The following is an 18,025-nucleotide window of genomic DNA, read 5'->3' on the forward strand; positions in this document are numbered from 1 at the left end:
TGAGCAAAAGTACAGATTTGTGTCCTAATAGACGATGTTTTGTGCCTTGGGAAAAACTTCTGTATAAAGGCAGATGTAAGTTGGTCATAGGTTTCAATTGACTCAGAAGCCAAACTATACATCCAAGATTTGGCTTTATCTTTTAAGGAAAAGAGGAATAACCTAAGTTTCAACGCATCATCACTAAGGTTTTTAATCTTCAGAGTACTACAAACTTCCTCAAATTCCCTAACATGAAAATAGGGGTTCTCATTCTCTTTTCCTAAAAAGATTGGGAGCATCTGTAAAGTCCCAGGTTTGAGTTTATAATTTGCCTCGGTTTCAGCTAACTTGATACAAGACGGATGAGAGGTCCTAGTTGGGTTTAATAAAGCTTTCAAAGTTTCCATTTCTAGCACTACCAAAGGACTAGGAGTACTTTCTTCACTAATTGTCAAGTTTTGAAAGCTGAAATTTCCAAAGACAGAGCTCCCAAAAGAAGAGTCTTCGATCTCCCCGCCTTCACTAATCAAACGACCTAGAGTGTTTCTTTTCCAATCCCGCTCTTTAATAACCTTGGGCATACACTATAAAAAAACAAAAGAAAAAGAAATAAATCCTAAAAGGAAGAGAATTTCTATGCAAACACAAACAAGGCTGACTCCACCGCAGCAAACCTAATGATTTCTAGCAAACAAAAAGCATGATGGCTCCACTTAGATTGTGTCTAGACCAGCTTCTAATCCTTCGGAAGGAAATTCGTTATAATTTAAGCAAACCCCTCTGGAATCAATCCGAGTTTAAGTAAGTTGAATCGAGACGAGGGAAGCTCAGTGGATATTTGATACCCAAGGCCTTACCGCGTTACAAGGCGGCGTATTCGACTCACAGAAACCATCATGAGCTTTGAAGCATGCTTATAAGAGTAACCAATATTTTTCGAATGACTTTCCTATTAAGCTCGTTACCCTATAGGTCTCGTTCTAGTCAAATTTTAGGCTTAGGTTCGCGTTTGGTTTCATTTTCCTAAGGCGGGCAAGAAGGGAGCGGTGATGAAATCCGAACCCATATCTTGTATGGCCAGTCCTTGCCTTTTATTAGGAAATTAAAGCATCCGTTTTCAAATCCTCAGCAGATATGCAAACAAAGGAATACAGTAACTCGCTGGCAGGGGATTCACGGGTGTTTAGACAAACTTACCTCCCATACCAGACGGGGGATGAACCGCTGAAGTCGACTCGGGCCACGACTCCTATGTCATGTACGAACCCGAGGGGCCGAGGAGATATCGTAATCGCCTTCCTTCTCTGCAAACAATTGATATTTAAACTACCCTTCCGTAGAGTTTTAAAAAAAATAAAGTCCCAAAGTCCACCGTCCAAAGTCCAAAAATAAAGTGCAAAAGAAAAAGATAATATAAAAAAAAATCTAAAAAAATTGTCTCTCTCTCTCTTTTTTAATTAATTTTTATTCTTCTTTTCTTTCCTTTCTTTTACTCCAAATCTTTAAGTATTCACCAAAAACTTTGGCAAATTTTTCTTTCGCTCCAAACTCCAAAATTTGTAAGGAAAAGACAAAAACCCAAAAACGTAAAGAAGAACAAATGAAATAAAAATGAAAAACAAATAGAAACCTAAAACTCTAGCCTAAAGACAAGTCCCCGTCGGCGGCGCCAAAAATTGATGGTTCTTTTGAATGATGTTGTAGTAAAAAGTTCGTTGAGACTTGTGAAAGCAAAAGATTTTAGATTCAATGAAATTTAAAAACAAACAAAACTTAATTCAAGATTATTAGGAATAACCAAGACACTGATTCCACTATCACACATGAATAAATTATGGCAAATAAGCCAAAACTCTAATTATCTTTTAAGTCTCTTATTTCTTAATTCACAAATAATCAAACATATTCTCAAATATTAATTGTATTCCCCAAGCATAGACTATCAATTGATTAAACAAAGTATAATCTATCAAATTGAATCACAAGTAATTAAGAAAATTATGTAAACATTTAAAAACTCTGGAAAGCAGTGACTGAGCGAATTATAATTAAAAATTAGAGAAAATGAAATAGTTACCCATTATTCATGCGTGAATAGCTTCCTCATTGCCTTGGTTTTGGTAGAATTAGCTCATCATCATGTTGGAAACACACTCAAAATTCATTTTTATTGCTCAAAGGGTGTTTACAAAGATGAAATGGAGAAAAACTATTAAACCGGGTTTTGTAACAGTTGTATTTGTTACAAACTGAAAAGAACGATAAAACAGTACTGTCGCTGATTCTGTAGCTTTCGACCCACGCCTGTGTGTCGTTTCCACTGTTGAGAAACGACTGTTGTTGCGCGCCTTATGTTCTTGGTGTTCTTCACAACAGCATAAATGGTGATTCTTCTGCAACTCGACTTTCACAGCTCTGTAATCTCCCCACACTCTCTGTCACCATCTATGATTCCTCTGGATCCTTTTTATACCCAGTAGCACCATCGAATCTCGTAGTTACTCAAGAATAATCCACTTTTACTCCCTTGCCATTTATGTGAAATATTTCCTTCTTTTTTTTATCTGCGCGCATCTGCTAGTGATTCCCATGTATCAAAAACTCTTCAAACACGTGTCATACACTTCCTAGAATGAGTAGAGCTCTTGCAGGGAATAAATATCCACGTAAATTCCACAAAACAACTCGAGAAAATCCCGAGAATATTGCCTTCTCTGTTTTGAATAATGACCGAAAATATGAAGATTTTGGTTCCTTTTTTAGCTCTCAAACATGTCAACTATTTCCCATTCTTTCCAAACCTGATGGATGCAAATCCTGCGAGAATTATCTTCTCGCAATTGCCAGAAATACCACCAACCAACCCCGAGTATCTCTCTTCCCTGTTTAATCCAATACCCGATTATTCAACCCATATTTCTCGAATCCAACGAACATACCTTCTGGTAGTAAACTGTATAGGCCTAATAAGTTGATCCAAATCAAAAACAGCGATTGAATCTCTTCAGAAATGGCCCAAAACTCGAACCATAATCTGGTAGTAAACTGTGCACTTTTCCCGCCAAATTCATTTTTGAAATGTTGAAGATGAACTGCCCCTTATCCACGACAGGGGTGTGAATAGCAGGTGGCTCTCTGGGGGTGCAAATAGCAGGTAGTGTGTCCCTTAGTAATTGGGTGCTGAGGATGAATTTGGGCTATGCATAACCCTGGGTGCCCCTTAGCCAAATCTGGGGTCCGTATAACAAATGTCCTTCGGGGTCCAAATAACAATTTTTGAGCAACTTTTTCCACACAAGTGTATTTCTCCAAAAACACCTACACATACATAAAAACACCATAATAAGTACAAAAACGAGTACTAACAATACGAAACATTGAGGAAAAATTAGACACAAAAATGTGTCTATCACGCCTCAAGAGACGGATGGCATGCTTGTGATCCTAAATACCAAAAACACAAAATGAAAAAATAAATACCAACACTTGAAGCAAATTTAAGATAAATACACTTAAATAAAAAGAAAATTTGAGATTACTTACAACAGTATTTTGGATTTCACATGCCCACGTGTCTTTGTATCCAAAAACAACATCTCCACCATCTTCTGGGGTCCCCTTTAAAGACTCACCTGGTTTCAGTTTAACCTTCAAGTGACGGGGAGACATGTGGGAATCAGCTGGTTTAGTGATAACCCTCTTCTTCTTTACGGTTTCAGTTGAAGTTGAAGCTTGGGTCTGTTGATCATTAGCTTGAGTTTTTTCTCCATCTTCTTCTTCTTCTTCTTCTTCTTTGCTTCCTCTTCAACAATTTCTTCTCTATCCTTATCTTTATCTACGTTACCATAACCATCATCATCATCATTACCTCCTCCAACAGGTAGCATGTCTTCATCACCATCATCATCATCATCATCATTGTTGCCTCCTCCAGCAGCCGGAGTTCTTTCAACATCATCATCATTTCTTCTACCAGATGGACTCCCTTGGTAATCATATGGAGTTTCATCTGAATAATTTGGTTCCGTTGGTGGTTGGGAATCATTTGGTACATGGATCTTGAGCGTTCCCGGTACAATGAATACCCCTCGATGTGTTGCAGTCAAGAGTTTCTCACCAACACGAGGAGGTTTTGAAGGAGGAGTAACAACTTTCTTCTTTGCCTTTTGCAACCTGAACAAGAACAATTAAGAAAAAATTCAATAAGTCGGCAGGGTCGATATATATAACCAATCCGACGAAAAAATAGTCTGAAGGGTCGATATCTAAACTACATGTCGGCTAAAGTATAGTCGGCATGGTCTTATTCAAATAAGTTGTCGGCTTAAAACAACTATGAACACAGGATTTTTAACATCAATAGTCGGCAGGGTTTATAATCAAAACAATACCGGATAACATAAAGTCGGCGGGGTGGTATTCAAATACCATTTCGACTTTTAAAATTTAAGGCATCGGGAGATACGAAAAAATTGAAATACAACCGACATGGTATTTGAATTATAACACACCGACGAAAAAAATTACTACCGTCGGCAAGCTCCTAGGTTGAATAACTTGACGACCCTGTAAAAGCAGTTACAGATACTAAACAGCCCGCAAGATCTTCAACCTAAGAGATTTCCGATCAACCCTAAACATGAAAAGTTGGCAAGGTCGTGGAAAAAACACCTTGCTGGCTAAAAAACTGCAAATTCAAAAACACGATTTTTCTGACCTAATTTGACATGCAAACATGAAATTGAAGTATTGGAGTGAGTTTAAGTAGGCCCTTGCTTTCTTAATCGCACCATTTCTTCGGTTTCAGCAGCGTTAATTTCTTATTCTTCGACCATTTTTTTTCTTCACTTTCCTTCGAACTAAATTTGCAAATCCAGGGTTATATTCATTGAGTTTCCGATTAGATTCTTTCATACGAGTATCCTTCCGCCTTGGCGGTTCCATGTTTGAAGATTAATCGGAATTTTCGAATCGACGATTACGAGTGATTAATCGATGAGTTTAGGTGGTGGGGATGGAGGAGAGCCGGTAAGGTGTTTGAGGAGGAGAATAAGAAGAGTAGAAGATGATTTAGGGTAATAAGAATTATAAAACGTAAGGGTAGTATAGTAACTTCACCCATTAGGACTCCCCCTTAGCCCTGAAAAAGAGTACACTTAAAATTGGGTATACGCCAATTAATCTGGGTATACCCCAATCAAGCCAGGTATTTAATCCTGGGATGGTCATATCCAGGAAAAAAAGTTTGAAAGCTCGGTGTGTTTTTATCCGAGATTATACTTATTACTCCCTCCATTTCAAAATAATAGGCTGGTTTCATGTGTAATTGTACATGAAATCAACCTACTTTTTCGAAACAGAGGTGTTATTTAATTTAGCTCAGTGACTGTATCGCTGGAGCTTAATCTGATCGTCAAAGAATTATGATTTTTCATGTGTTCCATTAGTCCCTTTTTTTATATAGAAAACTTAGGCCACGAGAGTATAAGAGGAATACAAATTAGAGCTAGTGGTAAGCTAGTTACCACTAATCCTAGAAATATAATTCTTACAAGCCATAGCCAAATTAAAGGAATTAAAATTTTGTAGTCTATGAATAACTTCGAGACCAACTAGAGCAAAGAAAATAACATTGATTCTACTATCATTGTCTTCGTTAATATCTTTTCTACGTCTTTCATGGAAACTAAGATGGAATCTTCTTTGGACTGCACTATGGTGGAGCATTGTGAAACGGACCGGAACCTCCATGCATTTCAACATTTTTGTGCCGCAATCCTTTGACCCAGTCGAAACCTAAGTATGCTCCTCTTGTTGCTCCCTGTTCTCTATAGTGTCTTGGATATCCTCTAGTCATAATGGTGTGTCCTGCAAAATCTAAAGCAGTAAGAGCAGTGTAGTACACCAGGGTTTCAGGATCCTATAAAGTGCATATTTGGATCATTATTCCGAAACATTATCTTTAATCAATATCAATAGAGTAGAGGGAAGTATCTTTATCACCAATCTCTCTTTTTTTCATACGACTGAATAATAGAATTAAGGATATGGTCCTACAAATGATGAACTTTGTTATGGTTACTTAGGTGTTGAGTGATATTGAGAGTAGTATTTCTAGCATTCAGATGAATGTGATCAAAAATAAAATCACATTTAGCTTTCCAGATGTACCAGCAAGCAGTAGCATAAATGGTGTTATTGGATTGTGTGGATGCAGAGGTGAACCAAGAGTTTAATCAATGCAGGAAGTTTGTGGTGGAATAAAACTTTCCATGGGATGGTCCAAGAAGAAGATGCCAGACAGAAGTAGCAACATGACAGTTTAAGAACATGTGTGTCATAGTTTCCTCCCCACAATTGCAGATCAATGTAGTTAAGTATACTGGTAGTTTTTGCATTTGTGCGAAGGATTCCATGAGCACATTTCCATAAAAAAAATTGTATTATTGGAGCAATATCCATGCTCCATAAAGCTTGCTATTTGTTGATTTCGACATCATTTCTATAGAGAGTATCCATTTTGGATATGTACAAGGATTTGACTGTGAAGTCTCCAGAATCAGTGAGATTCTAAGGATTTGATCCTATTCACCAGGATGAGTGTTAATATCCATAATAGCTTTGGCAGTGATAAGATTGAACCAATTATTAATACGAGGGGTATTCCAATCCCATTATGAAGAAGATGTTAAAGCACGAGGAGATCAGTAGGGTTGTTAGCAGGTTAGGTATTGGAGTATAAATAGTAGGAATCCATATGCCCTCCAAAATTTTGATGTTCTTACCATTTCCAATTCTCCAAGAGCCATGCTGCTGAATATTAGTGATGCCTTTCCAAATCTAAGAATCTCCATCTTTAGGTTTAGTTCTGTATTTAGGACATTTCTTCCAAATAGGTATTTAACATCCATGAGCTGGAACCAGAGAGAGACTTTGTGCTTTTCCAGTCGCCAACCAATCTTAGTGATCATAGCACCGTTGAAATGTTCCATATTCATGAAACCAGATCTCCCAGATCTTTAGGGTCGCACACAACAGTTCATGCTTTTGGATAGTATCCTTTTGGATCATTTAAGTTTTTATCTCAGAAAAAATCTCTTTGAAGCTTGTTTAGATCTTGACAAGTTTGTTTAGGGAGCTTGAAACAGTTTATCTGGTAGATGCTAGTAGTGGATGTGACAGAACTGATGTGGACATGTCTTCTAGCAGGGTTAAGTGGTTCATTCTTCCAACGGACAAGTATGAGTTTGAGCTTATCAACTCCAGGTTTGAAGGAGGTAATTTTGGTAAAGAGGGGATAACCAAGATATTTATCATTCAGCTGAAGGATTTGAACTCCCATACAGCTTCTAATGGTAATATTTCTTAGAGCAGGATCATTATTGTTGTTGAAGAAGATACCAGATTTACTGAAGTTGATTAAATGACTTAAAGTTTCACTAAATATCTGGAGAATATCTATTAGGTTTTGACTCTCAATCTTGTTGGTTTTGTACAAAACCATACAATCATCAGCAAACATGAGATGGTTGATGGAGGCGACATTCTGATGAGTGCCAAATATTGCGTATTTCTACATCTTTTTATTGTCATTGAACTGATCTTTTGTGCTCTAATTCTCTATTTTATTTCAAATTCTGTATTTTTATTGTTTTCTAGAATAATTACGTTTATTTATTTACTTTGTGTTTTTAGGTAGTAAGAAAAGCTTGGATGAATTGAGAAGCCAAAAGAGCTAAAAATTAGTGACAACGGAAGAGAGACAACGAAGTTCCCGCTAGAAGGCAGTTGTAAAGGAAGCATCGCGCAAAAAAATGTGCAATCCGTTTGCAACTTATCCGCAAGCATCTTGCAAAACCTAAAACTAGCAGTGGGCTTGAGAATTAGGCTTGAAGAAGACATGGGCCTAGAAGAAGATTTTCCAAGAGGACCCAAGACCCAAACCCGTTTCTGTACCCGAGAAATCAAATATGATACACCCGTTCAACACCCAGAAGCTGCTCAACATCCAACGACATCTCCGCAAGGTACATTAACATCTGAGGCATCCACCCAACACCGTAACACCTTTTATTTCTTTCTTTATTCGAACAGAAACCAAAACCATCTCCATTTATTCTCTTCGTTCTCTACATCACCACTTGTAGCCCTCTTCCATCAAATCCATCTCCCCGATCATCTCTGCTCACAACCACCATCATAAACACGATTAAACTCTTAATATCTATCGCTCTCTCAATCTTATCCTTTTCCTTATCAAGAATAGTAACACTAGAAGCTGGGATTGAGAGAGATAAGATTAGGGTTATCTTCAACAGCTGGAAAAGTAGGCTTGCAGGGATGGATTGAAGATGGAAACTGTCAGAGAAACACCTTTTGGTGAGTTGGGTCCCTCTTAATTGTCGAATTAAAGATGAATAGAGATAATTTTGTGTATAAATAGGGGTTGATGCTTTGTAATTCGATATCCAATTTTAGCTGGATCAATTAGTCTTAATAATATTGTGTTTGCATCTTGTTCATCATGTTCTAATCTCATTTGCTAGAGTTTAGATGAAGCCCTTTTGCTACTGCTAAGGTTATTCATGTTTGATTATTATTCTTGGTGTGCTTAAAATGGTATAGAAATGGTATAATTTGTGTGTCACGGTATATTGATTTCATCTTATTTGCTATGCAACATAGGTAGTTAGAATAACTCTGTGTTGTGCTTCAACTCATGCTTCATTGTTTAATTCGATTTGTGACTAGTTGTTCTGTAAGAAGACAGCTAATGATAGGGATTGATTACCTTAGTTGATATTAGATCATCCATTTAAGAATACCCTGGATAAAAGGCAGAATTGCATCTTCATCGGAGTCCATTACAAAGGGACAATAATAATATTTGAGTCGAATTAGCTTAGTAGAAGTTAGGAGGTGGATTCAATTTCCCTAGTCTCTTCCATTCAAGTGTTTACACCCTTGTTATTCACATCCTTTATTTATATTCTGTTTTACTATTTCAGTCAGTGCAAACATCTTATCGCATCGACACACAAACCCCCATTGTTGTTACTTCTTATTTGAACTATAGTTTGTTTTTAGTTATTTAATAACGCCATGGTAAGGAAGAAAAGTTTAAGAGAAAGTTTCAAGCAAAAAGGAATTGAAGAGTAAAATAGAGATTGTCAAGGTTCTCATAAATACAGATGTTCATCATCGCAGATGCAAATTGAAGATTGAAGATTAAAGATGAAGACGTTTCTATAGATGTTATGAGAGTGGTGATGACTTTCGATCGGATGTGAAGGTAAGTGAGTACCCTCATCCTCGAATAATGATTGATTTCCTTTCTTAGAGATCATCAGTAAAAGATTCTTATTTCCCATGATTTTGTGGAGGCTCCAGAAATTATTTCGAAAGGTTTTCCTTCCCACCATTCAACGTATGCAGGATTTCTATCTTTATTCCTTCCTGCGCACATGAGAGACTAAAAAGCAGTCTTTGTGAGTGCAATTATCATAAAACCATATTGGTGAGGTAGAAGTCGAGGCTTTTAATCACTCTCGAACCTGAATTCTTTCATAATGGCGTGGTTATTTCTGGCTCAGCTCTTAAGCATGAAAATGTGATCTTTGGTGTTTCTAACTTCTTATTACTAGCATGCAGAAACTCTATGTCCTCATAACTCCTTGGATGCTTTCGACATATCCAATTTCATACAACAAAATCTTGATTAATCTTTGTGATTTTCATGGAATGAAGTAATTCATGAGCAATGATGATATTATCTTGAATGTGTCAACCTTGAATGTAAGTTGTTTGAGTGGGAGAAATATGTTTGGGAAAAAGAGGTTTTAGTCTGTTTGATAAGATTTTTGAGATAATTTTATAACTTACATTGCATATACTAATTGGTCTATAATCAGCAGGTGTTTGAGGGTATTGAATTTTGGGAATCAATACTTGATAAGTATGATTGATAACCTTCAACATATTTTTATGAATAAAAAAATGATGAACAATGGAAATTACCTCATTGCTAATAGTATCCCAATATTGTTGATAAAAGCCAGCTTGAAATCCATCATTCCCTGGTGAATCCCAAGGTCTTATGCTGAAAACAACATCTTTGATTTCTTGAGTATCTGGTAATCTGATAAGATTGTCATTTTCTTCATTAGAGATGCAAGGACTAAAAATTTGTACTGTAAAATTTATTGATTAAGATGAGGCTTTGAAGTAGTTGATATAGAAGTAAAATGTGAGAGAAAAACTTGTTCAATTTTATTCTTAGAGTCATACCATAAACCCAGAGGAGCTTGAATAGCATTAATATTAGATCTTCTTTTGTTAAAATTGTATTCTTGTCAGCTTCTAAAAATTTATCACCAGCCTGCTGCATAAAGTATTCTTTTTGAACCGATAACCATTGTTGTAAGGAGTTACCAAGTTGAATGACTTTAGGATGTGTAGCAGGAATATAAGTGTCATGACAAACTTGAAGTTGAGACTGAATCGAATGCAGATTCTCTTCAATATTACTAAAAGATAATCTAACTCAGCTAACTTGAAAATCGGTAAGAAGGAAAACCTAAAATCTGATGATTCCAACTCTGATTAATAGTCTCTGTACAAGAAGAAAATTTGAACCAATACTTATACAACTTAAATGGCGAATGCTTACTAGAATGAGGAAAGTATGCAAAATGATTGGACTATGATCAGATGCTATAGGAACTAACTGCTGAAGAAAGGCATTAGTATAAGTGTTTATCCAATGAATATTAACTAAGGGTTTATCTAGTCTGACAGAAACATGAGCATCACCAGATCTATGATTAGACCAAGTAGTATATGAACCAGAATAACCATATCAATTAGGCCCGATTGTTGTACATAATCTCTAATATGAGTAGAATGATGAGAATTTTTAGCATGACTATTAGTTTCAGCATCATTCATGGTAAAATTTAAATCCCTAAAAAGAACCCAAGGAAGATTTTAATATGACTACTCATATGTAAGAGATACTGCCATTGGTTAGTAGTATCCAAAGCATTGTGAGCTCCATACATGAATGTTATCAAAAAATTAGGGTTATTATCATGAATATGAAGGATAGAGTGTATAGTTTTAGAGGTTGTATGCATAATTTCTAAACCTACACCATTTTTCCATGCAGTAGCAATTCTACAAGAGAGACCAATGACTAGATAAGACCAAAAGTTAGGATATTTAGTATGAGTAAGATAAAGATGCATTTTCCAGTTTTGGGCTTTGGTTTCAGAGAAGAAAAAAATATCAGGGTCATACTGAGTCAAGCAAAATCTAAAATAATCTTGAGTATGAGGATTACCTATACCCTAACGGTTCCGGAATAAAATTTTCATGATGAAAACCAAAGAAAGAAAAAGGAAAATCAAGAGAAAAAAAACAAAGAAAATAACAGAAAGAAATAAATAAAATAGGAGAAAAGTAACAACCTATTGCCAAACATCAGTGTGATTTTGAGCTTCAAAAGCTTGAGCGGCAGCAATGTCACAGATAACATTTTGATAATCACTAATCGGAGAAAGATGAGAAGAAGCAGTATCTTGATTAACTATATCTTCCTGATATTAACTGGTAAAATATGATCTGAAATGTTCATAAAACAAGGTAGCTAATTATCCGCCAAAGGTGGTCTAATGTGGACAAGAATCCTGCTAAAGCACTAATCCAGGAAATTTATTTTGTTGTTTGTCAATTCATAGAGAAAATTAAATTCGTTTTCAAAAACAAGGTGCTACATCAAATGATTAAAGATCACTATACTTATCAGTTGCAGTGTAAATTAAGATTATTACCTAGTAAGTATATATTGCATGTACTCATAATGTTGTGCAACAAAACTTTGGCATTTGCTTCATTGTTATTAATTTATTATCATGGGAGTGAGACAGTGAGTTAACATAAATAGAGAGATCAATTACCCATACGAAAGGGTTTTCGCAGATAGACAGACTTTTTTTTTTTTTAAACTCTAAATCCGCGGTTAATCCGCATCCGGCCCATGCAATCCGCTGATCCGCAAAGGTCAAATTCGCAGGTGATTGGGCTGGTTACGGTTCAATTTTCCAAATCCGCAATTTTGACGGTTTACTTGCGGGTGAGCCCTAATCCGCAACCGTCCATCCGCTGCACACCGAGGTCCCGAAAGATAGCTGTGAATCCTAAGAAAAGGAACCGGAAGAAAGACACATTAATCCACAATTCTGTAAGAACTCACGTGAGATTGATATCTTTAATGTGCATCAGCGTTGAACATGGTAAGCTAGAAAAAGTCGTAATGGACACACGGCTGTGCACATACAGATTTACTAGTCTCAGCCATGATGTACATGCATTGGGCAAACACTTGTTTTCTCTCATCAACTCTTGGAATAATTCTATATTTTTCGCAACTGTTTGAGAAATAAAATTTCTTATGTCTAGGAGTTGAGCTTTCTTAGAATTACAAGTTCCATTGTTTTCCTTGTAAAAAGAGGCCAAGTCATTGTAGTTTTTCATTATAAAATTTCCATTACACTTCTTCGACTTCCCTAGCTTTTTTTTTCTATTCATCACGCTCAATCAACAACAACTAGTATAAGGAGCCTTTACATTTTTGATTTACAATCAATCAACTGAAAATATGTCAGGTGAAGAAGCTGTTGTTATGGACATAGAGCTGGATGCTATATACTGTTTAATAATGTTTATGTGCATTACTTACGGTCTTGTTTTTTTTTTCCAAAATTGCTACATATAAATGGCAAACAGAAATCAGCATCACTAGACAAATCACTTTTAAAGAAATATCCACATGGAACACAGTTTGTGGTCAATGAAGACAGAAAGAAGAAGGAGAAGCAACCAGAGAAAGACATCCTAGTTTACATAGTAGAATCTAGAATCCTATAAAAGTGAAACTCATCCAACAAGTCCAGTTTGAGTTGACAGATCAAAGTATCAGTACACTTATTTCATAAACCTCAGCACATATTTATTAAGCTCAACTTACGGATAATCTGGTTTCTACTTTCAATGCAGAGACTATTCTTACAGGTTTTCCCAACATTTGTTCACAGTAACGTTTGCTCCTAAGATAATAATAGTACATTGATGCATACAGCAAGTACATAGCATGAACATGATAGTCTCATGAATCTGCGAGTTGTGATGGAGTTGGCATTGGACTTCCAGATAAGTAAGATTTGATAACTGGATAGGCGAGGCTAGGTTTATACATTGGGATATCATGTCCAGCTCCTCTCACAGAGACAAAAGTGAGACCCTTGTACTCTTGAGTCCATCCTCCTACCTGTTAATTAAGTAGATTAAATTCATAAGAATTGGTTATCAGCTTATATAAATCCATGGATATATTTTTTAAAAGCATGCATTTCATATGATATAGCTTGTTGGGTTATGCACAGTTCTTGCACATGTTCCTTTTGCTAGGTTTATACAAATGAAGTAATCAAGTATATGCAGTAGCATGGCATTTGATCTTCTTCAGATATCTTAAATGGACAAGTCTAACTCGACCTGATGACCTTTTCTTCACTACTAATCTACTTGTTATTTTCATGCTTTATACCAGCCTACATGCCCCCAAATCTGGACAATAAAAATCAATCCTATATTCACCTCTAAGTAGTTAGGCAGAACGACATGTCTAACCATGGGATAAGAAAAAGCTGGTGTAGGTGGGAACTGCGGAGAACATATAGTAAAAGTAGGACTGAAATATCCTTCCCCATTTTGTGTAGCATGTAAGCATTCCAAATGCAATTGCGTCAATCCGGCACAATAAGAAAGGACACAGAGCCATAATTACAATAACAGTAGAGACACACCATTCAAAATCAAAGGTGTAAATGTTAATGACCAAGTTATGATATCTTACACGAAAACAATATTTGACATGGTTTCTTTTGAGCGGAAACTTAATGAAGAAAACGAATTAGTAATAATATATTCAAGTTTACTTTTCACATGAGAACTTCTAGTCTCTAGATTATGCGAGCGAGATCACTTACACAACTCGTAAACTATACAGAGATTCCTAAGGAAGTATGAAAAACTCATAATGCACCAATTTTCTTCCTTATTTGTGAAGCTTATGTTTACTTTCCTTGCCATAGGAAATACTTAAGGAATACAAATGCGACATAGAGGAAACATATTTTCAAGAACAATGTTCTGCATAAATTTTTGGAGAGTGCTATGATTATATTTCTACTCCTAGAGAAAACAAAAGGATGAAAATGTATTTAAAACAACCATACCTGTCCATCATCATACCAAGCATGGAAAGGAGTGATTGTTGGAAGCTTGAGAGCGTTTATATTGTAGCGGGTGGATGTTACTGAAGCTAGAGAATCAGTGTCTCCGCTGATTGACCCAAACCAAAAGAAAGAGGACATTAGTGCACTATTCATATTTTCAGGATTATGCAGAAGCTACATATGTGACCTGAAAAACTTTGATTACACATTTAAGGAAAAAAAAATCCCTGATAAGAACATAAACTCGTTTAGTGCATCAATGTTTCATAAATTTAAGGTTTTAAACTTGGTGCGTCCTTGTTACATGGATAGACATGCTTCTAATTCCAGAGGCTGACTATCATGAAAGCAAAAAACTAGCAATGAGAAACAGCATCAAGTGTTTTGAAGCACCTGAGCATCCAGATGCGAAGTCCTAAATGTATCAGCTTGTGATAAATAGGTAGCACTGACGTTGCAGAGTCCTTCCAGTGCTGGTCAATAAAGCCCCTTCAAAATATAGCCAAGAATGTGTTATTACAGAAAAAGTCCACACAACTTTCTTTACATTCTGTCAGCATTGTTATCATCTTTGCCCAACCAACAAAAAAAAAGGTGGTATTAAACAAAGAACAAAATAAATAGGTGATATTATCATATGGGCAGTACTTGCAAGTTTCCCATGCAGATGCAACTCCCTCTGCATCAGCATGAAGTGCCTTTTGAACCTCGGGTCGGTTAAAATAAGCAGTTGTGTGGCCCTCAATGCATGGGTCATACTCTTCATGGATTTTCCCAACCTTCTTCTGCAAACATATGAGTTTCTACATTAATATATTGAAAACAAGATTCACAATATTGTCACATTACATTTTGTACCACACATTATCCTAACTAGTACCAGGAAAAAGACTGAAAATAAATCACGAAATCACAAGAAACATAATAACTCTTATGAAATTCAAACTTACGAACAATCTTTTAAGTAGCATTTTTGATTGAGTAGAAGTGCCTGTGCAAGAAGGAGCAAACACGCTGTATGAGTCAATGTCACCCATTTCTTTGCTGGCCTGTTCAAGAAGAGTCTGACACTTGGATGAAACATGTTCATATGATTGAGAGAGACAAGATGTGTTCAGAAGGTTGTATGTGTTATCGGATATCAATCCGTTGGTCCACATATACTGGAAAGATCCCAAGTGATTATAGTAGTCGTCAGTCAAACCGTTTCCTACCTGTATTTTACAAAGGTTTTTATTAAGATTAATGATCAGAACATTTTACCATTATTGCGAAAAGATACAATATAGTGTTGAAGGAAAGACGTGGAGAGATTTACCATGATTCCCTTCAAATTTATCGATTTATCTCCTGTTGATTTATGGAACCTCACAATGGCTTCAGCTAACTGAGGAACGTAGTGCCCTATAAGTATTTCCAATTTTTAGATTTCATTCCATACACACGACTAATTAACAGGCGAAGTTCCATTCCTATTAAATAACTATCAATGTCAAAGGATTGAGATCATTTTAAATAGTGAGCAACCCAATTTGGATTAGCCATAGACTTAATCCCATATAGCGGTCCACATTATAAAATGGTAAGGATATCCATTTGACGAATCATAAAAATCCTCTTTGCACTATACACTACAAGTTCGATGAGTTACCAAACAGGAGTTTCATGCTATGCTCAGCTATCATCAGAAAGAAACTAATCAACATCAGCAGCAATAACATGCCAACAGCATAAGAAAGCTTTATCACCTGCGTAGCTCTCTCCTACGATGTAGAACTCCGTGTCTTTGTATTGAGGAAACCGCTCTAACCACTTCTGTAGAAATATCAGGTTGTCCCGGGCTGCATAAACAGGAATTAACCATGTCAAGAATAATTCAGACACTTGTCAAGAATAATGCTAAAAAGGATCGATATTTAGGAATCATAAGTGAACAGCACCTGTCCTCTCATCTCCATTTTCCAACAAATCATCGGAGTTTTTGGAGTAAGAATATCCAGTTCCGACTGGAGTGTCAATGAACAGAAGATTGGCCACTGCGGAAATCACAAGTTAGTTGACATGAGTATATTGTTGAAACTACACAACTAATTCAAACTATGTTATATTTAGAATCATAACAAAATTTGGTAAATCTACTCACTTTGATTCCAAGAGTAAGGATTCAGATAAATTGTCTTTCCATCTTCCTTGACGCGGAAAGGGCCAATCTCCATTGCCTCGCCATAACCAACCGAAGAACATCCAGGCCCTAATGTACAAAATACCAATCACAGATCACACACCCACAGTCCAAAAATAATTCTAACCAATGTAAAATACTAAAGAAATCACATATGGCATGTCTTGGAAAATGGAAGTGAAAATGTCATACTCAAAAGCCCTAACTTCCCAATCATATCTAACACAAATGTTCAGATAAACCCACCAAAGTTTAAAGGAATCAATCAATAAAACATGGTAAGAGCTAACAGAAACAAGAACTGGATAATTTCTTGAAATGAGAAAATAAATCTGCAAGAATTACCTCCATTGAGCCAAAGAACGAGAGGTTTAGAAGAAGGTTCTGTAGTGGCTTCAACAAACCAATAAAAGAAATTTCTTCCTGCATCTTCATTGACTGTGACATACCCAGAGTAATGTTCAAACTCAACATTGAAATACTGTCCAGGGAGGTGATTAACTTTATCTAGTTTTTGTTGGTCAACTGGGTTTAACTTAAAACTACCACTAACACTATTCCTAGTACTAATGCAACTCTTTAAAGTCGCAATGAGTAAGAATAACTGAAGAAACAAAACCCATGTCTGTTTTTCCATTTTTTTGGATTTGAGAGTTTGAAGTTGAAGTTGGTATTACATGTGATGGGTTTATCTTGTTTATATTTGACCAAGTATTGGATCTAAGTTGGTAGTATCATGTTGAGATTCTCTGAGAATGTCTGGGGAAAATAAATTTAAGATTTAAGAGTGTTCACCTGCTCACTGCTCACTGTTGAGAGTCTGGAAATAGTCCAGTGGTAACTAATGCAGACAATATTTATATTTATTGGACTTTTTTAGGAGGATGGTGTGCACTATGCAGTTAAGGTGTACAACGACAACACTGTTAAAAATGGGAATGTGTCGAGATTGTTTATATAGGGCATGTGGCAGCTAGCGGAACATATAAATGTTATAGGCTGAGCTCAGTTGAGTGAACCCCACAACGTGTAAAACGTGGCAAAGCCAGTAAAAAGTAGCACATCTTTGAAATATCAATGGTCATTTATGTTTTTTTTTTCTTTGAAGTATCAATAGTCATTTGTGTTTACTTGATTTTTGTATTGCTTCAAAAAAATAAAAAATAATTGATTTGTATTTTAAGTTCTTGAATATACAGGTTAGGATAAATAAATAGAGTCGAAGACTTTTTAGTGTTGGTGAATTGGGAAGAAAAAATTTAAATTCAAGTTTGTCTTGTTTAATTTTTTGAAATATGGTTCAAGCAATATGTGTTTAATATAAGTCACAAACTTAGCTAAGAAGGATTTATTGTTCATCATCTATATCAATTCAAGTTAATCATTTGAAAATTGTCCAATCAATGATGTTTATCATCTATGGCGATTTGGAAAGTTTCTAATCGATTAAAGAGAGTTTGCACAACTACTGAAATGTACACGTACCATTGATATTTGAGTTCCGGAGTAGGGGTAGGTACGCGCACCCAGTACGCATACCCCTTAGTTTTGAGTTCCTGTGAAG

At 36.0% G+C, this 18,025-nt stretch overlaps 1 protein-coding gene across 1 annotated transcript; it reads right to left on the minus strand.

The window, feature by feature from the left end:
* Positions 1-12,880: 12,880 nt before the first annotated feature.
* LOC113275523 (serine carboxypeptidase II-2-like) lies at positions 12,881-17,295 on the minus strand. Its single transcript, XM_026525055.1, has 10 exons — positions 16,807-17,295; positions 16,423-16,530; positions 16,220-16,315; positions 16,028-16,120; positions 15,598-15,683; positions 15,230-15,493; positions 14,928-15,064; positions 14,673-14,768; positions 14,280-14,385; positions 12,881-13,309 (listed from the first exon to the last, which is right to left on the minus strand). Exons 1-10 carry the CDS (start codon positions 17,096-17,098, stop codon positions 13,148-13,150), a joined length of 1,440 nt encoding a protein of 479 aa, XP_026380840.1. The 5' UTR covers positions 17,099-17,295; the 3' UTR covers positions 12,881-13,147.
* Positions 17,296-18,025: the final 730 nt, after the last annotated feature.

The sequence above is a fragment of the Papaver somniferum genome, chromosome 4 (genome assembly GCF_003573695.1).
Source record: "Papaver somniferum cultivar HN1 chromosome 4, ASM357369v1, whole genome shotgun sequence".
Classification (NCBI taxonomy): Eukaryota; Viridiplantae; Streptophyta; class Magnoliopsida; order Ranunculales; family Papaveraceae; genus Papaver; species Papaver somniferum.

Excerpts from the sequence above, each read along its gene's own strand:
- LOC113275523 (XM_026525055.1), bottom strand. The coding sequence starts at position 17,098 with ATGGAAAAACAGACATGGGTTTTGTTTCTTCAGTTATTCTTACTCATT. Across the intron at positions 16,121-16,219 it reads AAATGGAGATGAGAGGACAG|CCCGGGACAACCTGATATTT; the intron begins GTGCTGTTCACT and ends CTGTTTATGCAG. Across the intron at positions 13,310-14,279 it reads CTTGGTATGATGATGGACAG|GTAGGAGGATGGACTCAAGA; the intron begins GTATGGTTGTTT and ends CTTAATTAACAG.